Source organism: Cylas formicarius, unplaced genomic scaffold (genome assembly GCF_029955315.1).
Source record: "Cylas formicarius isolate icCylForm1 unplaced genomic scaffold, icCylForm1.1 PGA_scaffold_10__41_contigs__length_53128322, whole genome shotgun sequence".
NCBI lineage: Eukaryota > Metazoa > Arthropoda > Insecta > Coleoptera > Brentidae > Cylas > Cylas formicarius.
Genome location: NW_026844214.1, coordinates 52850388 through 52868539, shown reverse-complemented (window position 1 = coordinate 52868539; position 18152 = coordinate 52850388). Strand labels below are relative to the sequence as shown.

General features: G+C 33.7%; 2 protein-coding genes across 3 annotated transcripts in view; one reads left to right on the top strand and one right to left on the bottom strand.

The window, feature by feature from the left end:
- Positions 1 to 235: 235 nt before the first annotated feature.
- Positions 236 to 14328, bottom strand: LOC132697648 (uncharacterized). 2 transcript variants are annotated; one of them, XM_060663195.1, is made up of 4 exons: positions 14221 to 14328; positions 12049 to 12220; positions 1474 to 1736; positions 236 to 1419 (listed from the first exon to the last, which is right to left on the bottom strand). In XM_060663195.1, exons 1-4 carry the CDS (start codon positions 14230 to 14232, stop codon positions 670 to 672), a joined length of 1197 nt encoding a protein of 398 aa, XP_060519178.1. In that variant the 5' UTR covers positions 14233 to 14328; the 3' UTR covers positions 236 to 669. The 2 variants fall into 2 exon arrangements, with proteins under 2 accessions (XP_060519178.1, XP_060519182.1); XM_060663199.1 differs by having other exon boundaries at positions 12076 to 12220.
- A 59-nt stretch (positions 14329 to 14387) lies between these two features.
- Positions 14388 to 18152, top strand: part of LOC132704961 (uncharacterized) — a 43995-nt gene continuing 40230 nt past the window's right edge. The window contains exon 1 of the mRNA XM_060675355.1: positions 14388 to 14491. The gene's annotated coding sequence lies outside the window, so the exon portion shown is untranslated. The remainder of the gene's footprint in view (positions 14492 to 18152) is intronic.

Sequence of the window (18152 nt, the reverse complement as noted above, 5' to 3'; positions counted from 1 at the left end):
GATTGAGGAGATAAAGAAAGAATCGCTGGCTCAAGTGTATTATATCTGGGGGGATTACGTTGAAGGGGTCATCATAATTCTGATAAATAAATAAATACTTTTTGATATGCAGTCCAAAACATTTCTTAGTCCGGACGAATTTTTTGTGAGTAAATGTTGGAAAAGTAAATACTTCCATTGTTATTATATTTGGCCTGTCGGTCAAGGGCAATAAATAAAAATTCTCTTTTCCGTCGATATGACGTTTTTATTTACAAAAATTTACAAAAAACAAGACACACAGACAGAATCTCGCGGCAAATACGGAAAACGTTATTTTTTATATAAACTTTGACGCATTGCGAAAATGGAAAACTTCCCGATAATCTCGCGCAAGTGCGATCCGTTTCGCTTCGACAATCGGACATATTAATTAGATTAAGTTCCCTCTAGCGTGTATTTTAGAAAGCATATAATTTGATCGCTACGGCGAGAGACTACGGATTAACGAAACCACCAGTTCACGTAGAAAATAATTATATTATAAACGTAGATAAATATACAATAATTAACACAGTCCTTGTTGTAATAATACTGCACGCATTCCGAAACACGCGGTATATTTATACCGGGATTTAATTTGATTTAAAATACAACTGCTCATAACAACCTAGAAAATTAGCAACGAGACTAGTGGTACCCCCCGTGACTCTCTCCGCCCCCGTAGCCGCCCCCGTAGCCGCCCTCGTAGCCGCCCTCGTAGCCGCCCCCGAAGTCGCCGCCTCCGTAGTGCTCGTCGTGAACCTTAACGGGCACATGAACCGGAATTTTCACTGGTACCGCCACCGGTTTTTCCACGGGATACGGTACCTCTTTGATAACCGGGTACGGCTTGTCCACATGAACCTTGACCGGATATGGTACCGGTTTGGGTACCTCCACGGGTATTTTCTTCTCTACGGTGTAAGGCTGAGGTACCGGCACCTTGACCGGGTAAGGCACCGGTTTGGGTACTTCCACAGGGTACGGCTTGTCCACTGGTACTTTAACTTCGTACGGAACCGGTTTTTCCACCGGGTACGGCACGTGTTTCTCCACGGTGACGGGGTACGGTTTGGGCACGTGCACCGGGTACGGCCTGTCGACGGGAACCTTCACTTCGTACGGTACCTTCTTTTCGACGGTGTACGGCTGAGGTACCGGTACCTCGACTTTCACGGGATACGGAACTTTCTTGATCACGGTGTAAGGCTGCGGAACGGGTACCTTCACCGGTACTGGAACCTTCTTCTCGACGGTGTAGGGTTGCGGAACTGGAACCTTAACTTCGTACGGCCTCGGGACCGGAACTTTCACCTCGTACGGTACCTTTTTGATGACTTCGTAGGGTTGCGGTACCACGTACGGCACTTTGATGTACTCTTTTACAGGGACGGGTACCTGGAACAACAAAAAATTGTAGTTTTTGTAACCGTAGAACCAATAAGTTCTTACCTTTTTCTCGACGGTGTAGGGTTGAGGTACCGGTACTTTGACCTCGTAGGGAACCTTCTTTTCTACAGTGTAAGGCACGTGTTTCGTAACGGTGTAGGGTACCGGCACTTTCTTCTCCACCACGACCGTCTTGACGTGCTCTTCATGGTGGTGGCCGCCCAGTTCTAGACCGCCCTCATAGCCGCCGCCTCCGTAGCCGCCGCCTCCGTAGCCGCCGCCTCCGTAGCCGCCGCCTCCGTGGCCGCCGCCTCCGTAACCTCCGCCTTTAAGCAATAGAAATATTACTAGCTTCTCTAATGAACTCACTTTCATATTTTCCGTTTTTCAAATAGAACAATCAATATAAAAGGTGTTTTCTAAAGAAAACTTTATATGAATATATGTCGTTAATAAAATATATTTTTTTAATATCTGTAATACCACCACGTACTTTAATGAAATTTAGCACACGTGCATTACGTATCAATATTTCACCTGTCCGTTTTACCAGACAATAATGGTGCACAAAATTATTAATAGTAGGTTCTGTTTTTTTTTTAAAGTAAGATCGTTTGTTATTTATCTACTGTAAAAGTAATTGTTTATTTTGGTAACTAAAAACTAGACATTTTGATTTAGATAGATATTTTATTTTTTACAAGAAAGATCTCGATTTAACCAGTGCAATGGCGACCTAATTAACCAGAATATTATTTGTTCATAGAGAATTAGACATAGATACTTTTGCATTAATTTATGAACATATTTGATCTCTTAATTTTTTTTAGTCCGTCCTAAATATTATAACTTTTAACGGTATGCATTATTTTACTTTATAATTGCTTTATTACTGCTCCTCCAACTGTTTTATACCATTTTTTACGATTTTGTAGCTTACCGAATAAATTCGTTTGAATTTTTTTTTGTTTTGTTGAATTATTTATAAAATTTATTTATTAATATTTTCGCGCAAGGACATTATTATATATTTATCATGAACCATGTCATCATAAAAGCTGTATATAATAATTATATAACAAAAAATTTTTTGTAAGAGTATCTTGGAAAGTTAATGTTGGTAATAATGTACTACATCTGCTCTCCATAAAGGAAGTAGTAAGTGATCCCGATAAAATGATTTTGCTTCCAGTAGTGCTGTTGAACCAACTAGTCCCGATGAAATTGCTTTTATTCAGGAAGTTGAGCCATCAAGTGGGAGATGGAAGTAGAACTGCATGATGCATTATTAGATGAGGAAAACGAGTGCGGAAAGAAATGGTTTCCCAATACAGTTCTCTGAGAACACGGAACCGTTTTATTAGAAACCCCCCAAACAGTGACAATAACAAATGTTACAATTTCTAGCTGTCCGTGCTATTTTATTTGATAATTACTTTATTACTGCTCTTCGAACGCAATTTTGTTTTGCTATAATTGCCAGCGAGATAGCTAAGTCTTTAATAATTATTTTGCTTTATAAAATACTTCTAAGGACGTTCTTGATGCAAAAAATAAAAAAATAATTTTACGACAAATTATAATACTGCCTGTTTTATATTAGTTTAGAGTAGATTAGGCCTGTAAAACGGTTTTGCTAGCGTTATGAAAAATATTTATAAAAGTAATTTATTAATAATTTCTTCATCGGCCTTTAAGCAACAGAAATAACAGCAGTGTCGTAACAATTAGAAAGGTACGTCTCTAATTAATACACAGTATGAACAAATTGCCAACAAAATTACATAACATTGAAAGATTAGCTAAATTACAACTCACAAATCTAAGGGAAAGATTAATGTTGATACCATTTTTAGTCCGGTCAAAATGGCCAACTTAGAAGACACTCAAAGAAATTGGACACAGAAAAGTTAGCCAAATTGCAAAGAAAAAAATTTCTGCCTCTGTTACTGCCTCTAATGCATTTGAAATTAGGGAAATAAGTAGAATAAGGTGCAACTGGAATATAGTGAATGGTTTGTTTAAATGGAGCAATCTATTATTTAATATTGTTTTTGTTTTCAAATTTTTGTAAGTTTTTTATTAACGATAATATATATCTAAACCTAATCGTTTTTTAAATATTTTATTTAAAAAAAATCCTAGTTTTCATAATATTTTTGGATAATTCCAACTATTATACGTACTTGTTTTTAATACTTTGCCATTTATTTCAACTTTTTCAATGTTGCTATAATATTAGTTGGCCATGATAAAATGAAGTTGTCAAATTTTTACCTGACATCTGAGCAATTAAATTCTTACTTACATAGATACATTCATACTTTGTTAGTAAATTTTAAAAAAAAACCAAATTGACAATGATTGATATTATTTTTATACTGGGTGGGGCGGAAAAAATGCTGTGTTGGCAGTAATATTTTCTCATAGATGTATACCAGTTAAACATTATCATGTTCAGTATTGAAATGTGGTTTCAGCAAGATGGAGCACATTACCATCAAGAAGTTCAACAATTTCTAAATAATCATTACCCCAGAAATGGATCATTGGATGGCAACCTCATCATGTGACTTAATACCACTAGATTTCTTTTTTTGTTGATATGTTAAAGATCGTGTTGATGTAAATCCCTCTACAACAGCAGAAGTAATGGATAATAAACGTCCAGGAAAAAATACGAAAAACACTAAACATGTGTATCCCAATTTTTTAGAAAGCCAAAAGTTGTAGATTTTTCAATTTGAAATAGTACAAATATATTCGTTAAATTTGAAGACCCTGTAGCATGTAATTCAAATTCAAATGTTCAGAAGTAATGGCCCTATCTGAATTTTTTTGTATGAAAAGTATATTTTTTTAGGAAAATCGAAATACGGGAAAAACTATTAGGTATATGAATTATTAATAAAAAAAAGGTTGAGGAACCTTAAAGTTAATTCCAAACAAAAATTTAAAAATAGGGCTTTTCCCTAAAAAAAATTTTGCTTTGTTCGTCGCGCTTTTTCCAGACACCCTAAATACTTCAAAACGATTTACAATTCTTTACGGCTTTTGTATTCACCATTTTCTCTTAACCTATAAAAGCAATGCGAAAATTGTTATGGGGTGGTTTTATATATAGCATTTACCATTTGAAATGCTAAACGAAAAACAAACGAATTTACAATTATAATGATAATTAATAAGAATGTCTCAGTTCCAAATAAGCTCTGAAGAAGCCAACAGGATGATTAGCGAAACGTTTGCAAGTTCGAGTCAACAAAAGCCGACGCAGGAGGAATCCAGAAGTTTTGTGAAAAGTATTACAGTAGCCTGCGGAAGTTTCTTGGAAAAATTAATAAAACTGTTGTTTATCGTAAAAGATTTTGATTCCTCTAGTATCATCACATTAGTCATTTTTTCATCATTAGTTCCCAGTTTATTGTCTAAAAGTCAATTGTGTGCCTCATTTTCTACAGTATTTGTTTTCTTTCTGAGTGGTGCTCTTATAAATACATTTAATCATCGTCATTTGTTTATTACCGTATTGGAATAAAGCCAAAAGTAGATGTTGATATAATTAAAAAAAATAACATTACTAAAATACATTAAGTAAAATAAGGCAACTTTGGTTCGAGTAACACTGTGTTATTGGAACTCGTTGCCAAGGAGCAGCTGCGGAGGCATTGTGATGGAAACAATTTAATTATCTCTAGTCAATCCGGATTTCGAACGGGACATTCTTGCGAGACTGCCATGGTTAGAAATCTGTGAATATGGTGGGAATGTCGATGACAATAGTTTTGTTTTGGCTGTGTTTTTGGACTTTAGAAGAGCTTTTGAGACTGTCAATAGGGTATTTTAATAAGAAAATTTGGGTATAAAGCGCTTAGCCCTGGATTGACTAAAATCTTAATTATCTGGCAGAACACGAAAAGTAAAGTATGAGTCATGTGTGTCTGAGTCTATCTTGGTGGATCATGAGGTACCACAAGGGACTGTTTTGGCGCCGTTTTTGTTTTGTCTGTATATTAATGATCTAGCTCAAGTTGTGAAAAACAGTAAAATTACATTATTTGCGGACGTTACCATGGTTGGTAAGAATATCAAAGAAATGCAGCGAGGTATCAATGTTGACCTGTATCGAGTGTTTGTATGGCTGTGCAATAACAATCTTAGCATTAATGTCATGAAGTCGAAGTTCTGTTTGTATGGCAAAAAACATAGATTGAGTGGTTTGTGATTATATAATGAGAAATTTCTCACAGAAGGTGGCCTAGAGCAGGCAAAAATTTAACAAGTTATACAAAATGGTCACTTTGCAATAGCTTGGCGGCGCCACATTTGCAATATTGTTCAACTTTGTTGTTTAGTATATCTAACTAAAGACTAACGAAACTTCAGAAATTACAAAACAGGGCAACGCGCCTAATTCTAAAATGTAATAGATATACACCTGTGATGACTATGTTAAATGTTTTACAAATATTAACTGTAAACGAAAAAGTAATGTAAAATAAAATGATGCCACCATACATTCGTAATAGGGTTAATTACTTTAAGAATGTTCATGGCTATAACACTAGAAACCCTACTGATTTCATCCTAGACAATCGATGTAAAACTACATATATGTTTAATACCATTTTAAATAAAGGTTTGTTAGAGTTTAATAGGCTGCCAAAAAATATTAAGGAATGTGATAATTTAAATGCTTTGAAAAGATTAATTAAAACTTATGTATTGTCTGAAATTTTATTCTGATTTTTCATTTATAATTTTTCTGCTGTTATATACTTTTGTTCTGTGTACTTTTGTACTTTTATACTTATTTAAATTTGCTAATGGCTTGTATATTTAAAATGTAAATATGATTGTCTTCTGTTATAGCTTTATGCTAAATAAATAAATAAAGTAAGTAACAATATTGACTAGGCGAAGTGCAGATTTGAAAAGCAAACTCATTTAAAATTTCGAACCCCAAATGAAGATACGATTACTGATATCTCTTTGAGTCTATACTAAGCATTGATTTCATATCTAAGCGGATAACTAGACCAGGTCAAGGGCAGATAAAAATCGTTTTGCAATTTTTTTTGCAGTTTTTTTATGTCTGTTTAGGTCACATTTAGCCCTTTCAACTCCCTTCCACATTTAGGTCTTAGGTTTTTCATTTTTGTAAATGCTCGACACTATCTTTCAAACGATGCTGTTATAGTGATATACGATTTCGTATATTGAAATAGAGGGAAAAACAGAAGTTTCTTCCAATCCAAAAATGCAGACGTTTTTGATTATTGTTTGCTTGTTAAATTTTGTTTTGTACAGCTTGTTCGAAAATTGTAAATATAAACCATATTTTCGCATTAACTTTTTTCCCAGTATATTGCAAAAAAGTTATATATTTTACTTTAATTACCTATTATTGGTGGTTAATGTCACCAATTTTTAAGTATCTATAAAATTTTTGTACTGAATTCTTTTATAGTAAAATATATATATATATATATATATATATATATATATATATATATATATATATATATATATATATATATATATATATATATATATTATATTTTTGGCTATAATATACTCGAATATTTCGTTTGGTAGAAGTAGGAAAGATTTTGTAAAATTCGTTTTTTTAAAGCACGTGCACCCAAAATTTATTGCTTTTTTGGATTTTACAGATTTATACAGTTACAAAATTTACGCAGAAAACAATACAACGATGAAATGGAGCAGGAAGATTAGTGAGATGGGACTGAGAGTGGGAGACTACCCATTGTACAGTTTATATTTTGCGGACGATCAGATAGTCATAGCAGAGGACCAGGACGATCTCAACTATATGATACGAAAACTGAAAGATGAATATCAAGCTGCTGGCCTTACAATAAATTGGGAAAAATCAGAATATATAATAGTAGGGAACGAACATCAAGAAGACCTAATATTAGAAAATCATAAACTCAAAGGTGTAAAAACTTGTAAATATCTAGGAGTTACACTTAACAAGCAGGGCAGCAGTGACGATGAAATAAAGGAAAGAACCAATAAAGGTAAAAAGGTTATAAGAGAGTTGAACTCGATCTTATGGGATAAAACAATTACAAAAGAAACGAAAAAACGGATATACACTAGCATCGTCCAGAGTATAATCACATACGGATCCGAAACGTGGGATATGACAAAAAAGAACAGAAACAAATTGATGACGACGGAAATGGACTTCTTACGACGTAGCTGCAGAAAATCAAAAATGGAAAGAGTAAGAAATGACACCATAAGGGAAAGCATGAACATGAACACAAATATAATAGAACAAATAGAGAAAAAACAGCTGATATGGTTTGGACATACGAAAAGAATGGACGATACAAGATGGCCCAAACGCCTACTCGAGTGGGTACCAGTAGAGAAAAGAAAACGTGGAAGACCTCGAAGAAGCTGGAGGAATGAGGTAGATGAAGCTATGACATCCAGAGGGCTAGAGGAAGACATGTGTCTGGATAGAAAGAAATGGAAACTGGGGACGGAGAGGCGGCACGTACCGTAGAAATCCGTTATATATACATATATATATATATATATATATATATATATATATATATATATATATATATATATATATATATATATATATATATATATATGTATGCCTTATTTTACATTTTTCGGATATTTTATTCTTTCGGCTCAATTAAATTGATCATTAATTTGAACATTTAATTGAACAAAATAAAAATAAATATTTAGAAAAATACAGTGAGTGCTTAGAAGAAATGATAAAGAAGAAGAAACATGCCTTTCAAAAATAGCTAAGCGATAAAACAGCAAGCACACGAGAAGAATGTGTTACCCTTAGAGAGCACGTTAAACAAAGAGTTTTACTAGAGAAAAAAATAAAAAAAATTAAAAGCAAAACAATAAGCACAAGAATTTTGTACAAATAATTACACCTAATGAGTGGAAAGAACACTACTCGATGTTATTGCAACAAATTCTGATGGAATATATTCAACAAGGCATAGAGACAACAATGACAAAACCTTAAAAAATTCCAGATAACAATAAAGCACCTGGACCAGGAAATATAAAAATGGAATTGTTGAAATATGGAGGAGAAAGGGTCGTATCTTTCATGTAATTTGTCATACATGTCTTCCATATATATAAAAGGAAGGCTTTTCACCACAATAATAAAAGAAAAAATAAAACAATATATGGATGATTTAAAAGAAGAAAAGTCAGAATTTGACAAAACCGAATATTTATGTGATGGACAACAAGTTGCATATTTAGATTTGAATTTAGACGACGAAATTATTAATAGCTGCCAAACTTTCAAGTATCTAGCTAGCATCGACAATACACCGGCATGGTATATGTTTAAGAGATATAGAGACAAAAATAGCACGAGGAAAACAAACTACAAGAGCACTTCATGAACTGATATGAAACAATAACTCTTACTAAAGAATACAAAAAAAGGATCTTCCAAGTTATACTAAATATCACCTTATATGGAGTAGAAGTATGGCCAAGGGCAACAACGATAAGAAACCAAATAAGAACCATTTTTTCTACTCAACTATTTAATAGTAAAAAAGGAAGATGTATTATGTTTTTTAGTATAATGAGGTTGCTGCTTTTTTAAATTTCGCAATTAAGCAAGTTATTGGTAGCTTACAATTTTTATGTATTTAGAAGTGTTCTACTCAAGTATTTTATTTGGCGAAAGCGCGAAAGATTTGTCAAAATTTGTTTTTTTTTTAAATATTGTAAACCCAAAATTTATTGGTTTTTTGGATTTTACAAATTTATTCAGACGTTTTGACAAACTATTGTAAATTTAATGTTAAAAAAAAAATAGTGAAAATTATTTTTACCTTGTGGTCGATGAAACAACCGAATCGTTGCGGTAGATATATTGGACACGCATTGATTGTACTTTTAGGCAAAAACAATTAATCCAATGATCAGGGTAAGACATTCGTTCCACAATGAGAACTTGTGCAAGTTTTTCCATTTTTGAACATATGTTTCGGGATTAAAGACATAATCTTGTTTTGGGATATTTTGAAAAATATTTGTAACTACTTATTTATATGGTGGAAGCTGCTATTATCCGACTGTATCAATGGTATTGTTGAATTATTAATTGTATTGTTTTTTTTTATATAACAGCAAATAATATTTTGTTACTGTATTTCTAAAGAACATGGCCTGTGTTTAAAATAAAATTAATGTCCATAATGCGCTCCTTACTCGTAAGTATTCCTTATTTTAAAGTTTTGGATTATTTCAATGTCCCTGACATTTTTAAATTGATCGTTATTTTCGTCGGAAATAATACACAGCAGTTACATGCTGTCAGGTCCTTACACAAGTTTATTCACGCTGAGAGTCTTATTACACATTTATGGAGAACGACTTATGATAAAATCCTAAAAGGTCGGTTACTTACGGAATATGAGCTACCTATGTAAAATATTTTTGGCTATGTGGGGTCCCCTTTCGTTTTTTAAATGGATCACCCTGTATATCATTTTTAGATTCTGCGAATCATTCAGGAACTTTTTTATGTCCCATGTACTCTACCTATCTTGAACATTCTCCGAGATAAAGAATATTTTCTAAGAAATTTGGCAACACACAACCCGATATAAAATAATAATTTTTTTCACAACCCGTACAGCTTAACACCTGAATTTTTGGTTGTGGTTCCCTATTGAATTGCTTTATCATAATATAGTATGAGAATTAACTTATCGCGTACATGGCGTTCATAAGACCAATGGACAAGATATAAAAATCCATATTACGTCGAAATTTTTAATGGAACTCCCCATATTTTATATTGACACGTAAATGAGCAATTATTTTGCTATCTAAAAATACCATACTACAGTATACCTATTTTTACTAATTTTCGAGTTATAAGCAACAAACCAAAATATTGCAATTAAAGCGAATTAAAATAATCACATTTCATTTGTGTAGCAGGCTCTGGCCGGCCATGGTGACACTTCCTTTAAAAAATAGCTGACATATTTAGATGCATTCGGATTCAGGTATTATGAATTTGTTTTACATTTATGATGAGTGTCAAAAAATTGTTTCAAGAACGTGCACAAGATTTAATGAACAATATTTTCGAAACCTGGCGAGAAGGGAACTTCCAAAAACCTGTTAGAAACTCAGAAGAAAATGAAACCAACGTTTTAGCATATTTTCACGTATTTACACATTTAGGCATATCTTTTATTCGTTCATTTAACGAATACTGAAAAAACATAACATGCATGTGAGATGGTATTGGTTAGAATACCTACAAGAAGATCGAGATTTTTTTGAAAATAATTATTTGGACCGACGGGAGGATATTTTTAGCAGAAGGAATAACCATTTTTGGCCATCAGAAAATCGAAAATTTGTACGAGAAAAGCGATTTCAATATACATTTAGTTTCAACGTGCTTTGTCTGATGACGGATAATAAAATAGATTTTTGTATTTACAACGAGAATTTGAACGAGGAAAAATAACTGGATATTTGACGAACAGTGGCTACAGATTTTTTCTTCAAGTTCCTGCTCATTGCACAAATCGAGTAAGGTCAAGAAATTACAATCATGTTTGAAAACCGATGGATAAGGCGTCTAGGTGGAATTGGCAACCGCATGTGCCAGATATTACTCCGGTTGATGCCTACCTTCGGAGCTCTATTAAACAAAGAGTGTATAAAACAGCAGATGGATCAATAGAAAATTTGGAACGCCGTGTCAGACAGGCTTTTCAACAACTCGATACAAACGAAATTCAAATGGCAACAGTTTCCAATATTATGAAATCAGTCCATGGACGTCTTCGAGGAAACGAAGGACATGTCAAGCATAATATCTAGTTAATAGTTTTGTTTATAACAATTTCTATGAATATTAAATTCTTGTGTTTGTACACAATTTTTTTACAAAAAACGTCACCATGGCCAGCAGGAGGCTGCCACTTAAATGAAATGTGATTATAATTCGTTTTAATTGCAATATTTTGATTTTTTGCTTATAACTCGAAAATCAGTGAAAATAGATATACCAACTGCAAATTAATTGCTCATTTACTTGCCAATATAAAATAGGTGTTGTTTTATTGAAACGTGGGGTTTTATGGATATTTTAATAGGCAACCGCAACCAAAAATTCGGACGTTTAGCTTTCCGGGTTGCCTAAAAATTATTTTATATCTTGTTGTTTTTTGACAAATCTTTATCTCCGAGATTGTTCAAGATAGGTATAGAACATGGTACATAAAACAGTCCCGGAATGATTCGCAGAATCTAAAAATGTAATAATATACGGGCTGTTCCCTTAAAAAAAAATAAGTCATTCTCCATAATCGTCTAATAGGTCACCCACCGTGAATAACCCTGTATATCGATGACGCTCGATCAAAAAACTTTTCCATTTGAAATTTTCCGAGAAACCGCGCCGTCGCGGCAATCTTATCGGATGGTTATAGGAATACCACGGTGAGATAAACCGTATGGCACTCGGTACGAAGAAATTCCGTGGGAACTCGTGCGAAATTGCTGAGAATTCCAAGGAACCACAGTAATTACGCTCAGGCCCCTTGGAACGCGCGTTTTTTTTACCGAATCCTCCTCCAAAATGATAACCACCTCCGCCTAAGTCGCCGCCACCGAATCCGTGGTCGCCCAGGAGGAGTCCGCGTTTGTCTTGCTTCTTGCTTTCCTCCGAAACCTCCTTTTTCTCGTCGGCTTCGGCAGCTAAAGCCGCGCAGAGGCAAACCGCTCCTATAACCACCTGCAACAGACGAAATCCGCCGCTGTAGTGCCCCGCTATTCCAGATAATCGAGTTACGGTAACGCTCCCATCGAATCGCTTTTACTTTCCCGCATACGAAAACCGGTATTACGCAACCAGGAGAAATTATAACCGTCCGTTTGTATCGGATCGTCAACGCAATTCGAAAGCAATCAATCAGAACTGCTAATGTTGCTCTGTACCACAAACTAATCCAGCTCGATATAGATCGGAAAGACATCCGATGCATTGAAAACCTATAATGGAAGCAAATAAGGATGAGTGCTGTCTTCACTTTTATTCAACTTATATTCCGGAGCAATTTTCCAAGAGGCCCTGAAGGACTGGAAATGCGAATCAAAGTGGATTATCAATATCCCTTATGCGGACGATACCGTCCCGATCGCTGATAATATGCACGACCTACAACAACTGGTTGAAAACGCCTGCATAACATTTAAAGCAATGCCCTTAGAGAGGGTGGATAAATTCAAATATCTGGGAGTCTGGCCGTTTTCCTTATCACAGACTAATTAAGTAGCCCCCGAACTTTTAAAAAACAAGTGATTTAAGTCGTCTTGTTATTATGAAAACGTCAACAATAATTTTGTAATTTTTGTTGTCAGTGTCATTTTGTGAATGTTGAATGATTTTTTTAAAGAAATTAGCTTTTGACAAAATTTAAAATGCAGGAAGCCAGTAAAGATAAGTTTTGAGACTAATTTAATGCTAAGTCAATTAGTCCAAAAGGGATTATTAATGCTGTTGGTACTACGTATTAAAGTAACAAGTTGTGGTGTTACGTGTAGGAAACAATCTTGTTCCCACCTGCTCAATTTTATAAAAATAATTTTAAAGAATTTACCGGGTGAGTAAAAAAAAAGGAGAAAAATCTTTTTCGGTATAAGTTTTGACCTATTAATGTTTTAATTTGTTTTCTTTTTTTTTATAAAGCGATAGTGTAACTTAAGTTTTTATTCATGTAAGACACTGTTATTATTTTTGACATTTCAATAGTTAAAGAACTTTTGTTTAATATAGGTTGTCACTAAGACTAACTATAAATCAAAACGTTAAATGAACGCTCTTATTGCAAAGCAATGGTTTAACTTTTCTAGAGGTGTGACTAATGCAAAAAATTGTTACTTTTGGGACACCCCGTATTTTTTTTAATTTACTTAAAACTAATTATTTCAAAATGTTTCTCCATTTTGTGTAGTGTTATTAACCCGTCTTCATGATTTATTTAAAAACTGTTTGTAAATATAGAGATTGTTTGTAAACACCCTGTATAATAATTATATTGTATTAAATTTTGACGTTCGTAAAAATTTTTTCCTTTTATTGTTAAGTACAATTTATTGGAATTACACTGAGGGTTTCCCTGGCCTACTGTGTGGCTCCTGGAAGACTGGGCATCGGACAAAGAAATAAAATGTCACATTGAAGAAGCCCGACAGGCATTCTTGAGGTTTCGGAGAGTGCTTACTTAACCTACGACTGAGGTTCGTGAAGTGCTACGTTTGGACAGTGCTTCTTTAAGGCAAGGAAGGCTGGACATTGAGGACGACTGTAATTAACAATGTGGCTGCATCGCAGGATCGTTAAGGTGTCTTGGACTGCTAGATTGACAAACGAAGAAATTCTAAGACGCGTCGGCGAAGAACGCGAACTATTTCTAACAATTAGGGAGAGAAAAACGGCGTATCCAGGGCACACCCTGCGAAACAACGAATACCGATCGAAGGTCAAACTGAAGGAAAGTGAGGAAGCGAAAGGAAAAAAAATGGCTCGGCTGCGAAACATCAGGTAGTGGACAGGACCACAAGGCATACCATATCCTTAATATGGACCGCGAGGTATAAGGAAGCAATGGAAAATTTTATCGCGAACAAGAAGAAGAATTAAATCGCGGCTTTCACTGCCCGCACTGCTTCACGAGTCACTTAAAACACTTTAGGCACCCCCGCGAGTCCGATTTCGACCCCCCCGGGACTTACCAGGGCCTTCATGTTAGTTGCGAGAAGACGTGGAACACTTTGCGTGCCTTGGATCTCCGTCGTCGGCTTATATACGCACCCGGGGCTCACTTTCTAGGTGGTCGTTGGCCACCTCGACGGCGACGGCGTCCGTACGCGGGGTTTCACTTCCACGGCCCGTTTAGACCGTTTACGCAACATCGGGTAGTCGTTAAGAGTGCGACGATTCCGACGATACGAAAAAACGAAGAATGGATTTGAAAAATTACGTGCGAATCCGGCCAAACTGCAGGTATGTCGGACCCGATAAAATTCCCTTCCGACGTCCCTAATTCGCAAACGAACCCCCGATTGCACTTATCGCGGTGTAACTGGAATCCAGAATTTCGCGTTCCTTAATTTAGACTGCGGATTTTCGACCTTATTTGCCGTCTTTTTAACTATTTTCGTCTTTATTAGTATTGTTTAAAACGCTGTGTCATTTACAAGAAGTAATCTTTAAGTAGAGATCTGAAAAAATAGGAAAAATGTTCAGCGAAAGCAGTAAAAAATTAAGAACTTGGTCAGCTAGGCTTCGCCCCCTCTGAGGTGTTGTCATTGTATATCGTGTATTGTGTACGAGGTGATTTCAAAAAGGTGGCTTTTAAGTTTTATCAAGAAGTAATATAATAGTAATAATAATAGTAATAATAATAAATTGCCTTTATTGCTGTATATTGTTATATACAAATATCCAGTAGAGAAAAGGCGAAATTCTGTGCATAAATGGCGCAAAACCAAATAAGGCTTTTTCACCAACAAAGATACATATTCCACGAATCTAAGCCTACAATCAAATATAACACCAAAGTTTTTATTACAATTCACAATTTTTAAACATTCATTTACAACATTACACTGCATTTTTTAGCATTAAGTTGAAGATTATGTCTAGAAGAATATAGAAATAAGTTATGCAAATCCAAATTGATATAAATTGCAAACTCAAATATTCGATGGATGTATAAATATCAGAAATATAAATTAAGAATAATATAGGTCCAAGGACAGAACACCTGATGGAACAGGGAGAATTTCAGAACTTACATTGTCAAGGGTAACTCTCTGATATCTGTTACCTAAGTAGTTTTCAAAAAATCGAGTCGAAGCATCATCGAAGCCGTAGTAACGCAATTTGGCGTACATAAGTTTATGGTCAAGCCGATCAAAGGCTTTAGAGTAATCTAAAAATATAAGTGCAGTCGCAAGACCATTATCTAAAAAACTAATTATGTGTAAAAGTAGACTAATAGTACTAAAACCTTCGCTAAATCCAGATTGACTGTTTGTGACAATATGATTGGAAATAACATAATCATAAATTTATACATATATGACTTGTAACATGTAACAACATTCTTTATTTCTTTATAAGCAATGTAGTTAGAGATATATTTCGATAGTATTTATTTATTCAAATAATTCAAAGTAATCCCCCAAATTTTATGTAAAATCTTTTTTCCATGTTTTTGGAGAGCTGAAAATGACCGACCATACAAAACAAATCTAATCCTTTTGTCGCAAAAAAAAAGTAAACGTGTAATCTGGCTGAAACTGTGAACACGTATTAGGCACATGTGTAACAACATAACAAAAAAAATCGAAGATCGAGTGTACGTAGCCCACGTAATTAATTACAAAAGTCCCCCAACTTTTTGAACGCACCTCGTATGTTACGCATATCAATCACCACTATTATTATTATCTATAACCTTTTCCTATTTGACCTATTTGAATATATATAAATAAAACAAAAATGAATCTTAATTAGAGCTTTTTATTCACAGATTCACGTACTCACTCACAAAATCTTACGGTGAGAAAGTATTATTTGCCAATAAAATAAAATTACAGAAATGTTAACACTTCAACAAACCAATAGAAACTTGCACAACATAAAATTCGTAAAGTAACAAAAACCATTCTGCGCAATTATAAAAACGATTGTTGTTTTCTCAAAATTTTCAAAAAAAAAAAACATGTTTTCTTATCTGCAAACATATGTTGAAAACTAACAAAACCTAACCAAAACTTCGCTAAACATCTACAGCTTATTTCTGATTTATGCAACAGTTTTGAGTGGCATCAACCCATCATTTTGATGCAGTGTCATGTCTATCGACCCATGTTCCATTAAGGTCAATTATGGATCTGTTATCTAATTTATATCTTTTAATTTCATGAAGGTCATTAAGTCTCCAAGTACGTAATCTGCTTGATTCCATTACTACTTGTTGTTTGTCTATTTTGTGGTACTTAAATTCCATTTTACAATAGAGGGTGACACAGCTTATATTTATAATGGGTTCATCTTCTTCCATTTTCTTTTTCACTTTTATTAAGGAATGACTTCGCTTTGATAAAGACAATATTTTAGGTCCCGATCACTATTGACTGTACGGTTCCTTTTTTTCAATTCTCCACTATTATTAAATAGACAGGTTTTTTTTTAAAGCTTCTTAAACGCGTTGTTCAGAAAAAACCATAATTTTTTACCTATTCCACACACCTATTTGGATAAATATAAATAAAGCAAAAAAAAAGTAAATAATTTTAATTAATTTAATTTAATTTTAATTAAAATATTAATTGCGATTATAAAGAAATATTGGAATACAATTAAGAATAGCAACATGCACATACAATACAAATCCAATTCAACTTCGAAATTGGTGAAATTTCCTGTAAAAACTTCTGAAATGTTTCCTATGTTATTTTCAATTTATTTATGACCTCAGCCCCAGCGATACCTAAAATTTTGTTGAATTCTGTTGAATCTGTCAAGGAAGCAGAGGTGGCCTCCAATTTCGTGAGTGATATAGGTACAAGAGAATAATACTTTTTTTTTAATGACCTGCTTAGATCTTAGATAGTTTTATTCTTATATTCTTTACAAAAAAGAATTAAAAAAAATTATTCCTACTTTTACCAAAAATATATTTTATTAGACAACTTTTGTAAATATATAAAAATTGCTAACATTTACTACCAGTAATTTCCTTGAATACGTATTTTATAATATAAAATAATTGTTTAGAAAATTTTTACAAATTCTTTTAATATGTTAAGAAACTTTCAAGTGAACTCTCGATAGCTCTTTATCCACGACGTATGGAAGATAGTTTTCACTTATCAAAACAAGGCACACAATAAAATGCATTTTTGCATTTTCATGCAATTTAAATTTCCTTCCCTCCTTATTTATAAGTAATAGTTTTTAAACGACTTATTTTTTCCTTATTTTTTCTTTTTTAAGCAAATATCCACAGAACATCAAGCAACCAGCAAAGTTGTACAGGGTGTTTCAAAACAATTGCGAAAAATTTAAGGGGGTGATCCTTTGTTCAAAATGTGCTAAACGTGGAGATAATTTAAGTCAAATGAAAAATTTAAAGGTTAATAAAGTTTTTTTTACACTTTTGCCTTGGCCCGTCGAAATTGACATTATCCATAAAATTACTAGATGGACTAGACTGAATACTTTGATAAGATCTTAATGCAGTCTTAACATTATACAAGCAAATAAGCTTTAGTTGATTAAACCAATGACTAAAAAAAATAAAATTTTAAAAAATGCATTGATTATCTCCGAAAATAAAACATGTACTCAAATACGACACACGCTGCCGGTAGAAATTAACAATTAACAAATCTGGTCTTGTTGTAATCACCATAAAAGAACAAAAGCGTAATTTTACGACCGGAATTATCCTTTTCGTTTTATTGCCACTTTTTTTTTAAACGATTAGTTAATTTCTTGTTTAAGACAGCTTCGTACATTTTTAATAAGTCCGCGCTTTCGGAAACTTTCGACGGTTTTATTAAGAAGTCTGTCATATTGGACTACCAATACGGCTCTGCAGAGGAATACTCTATATGGCTCTTTATATAGTTTGATTGATTTAAAAAGATAA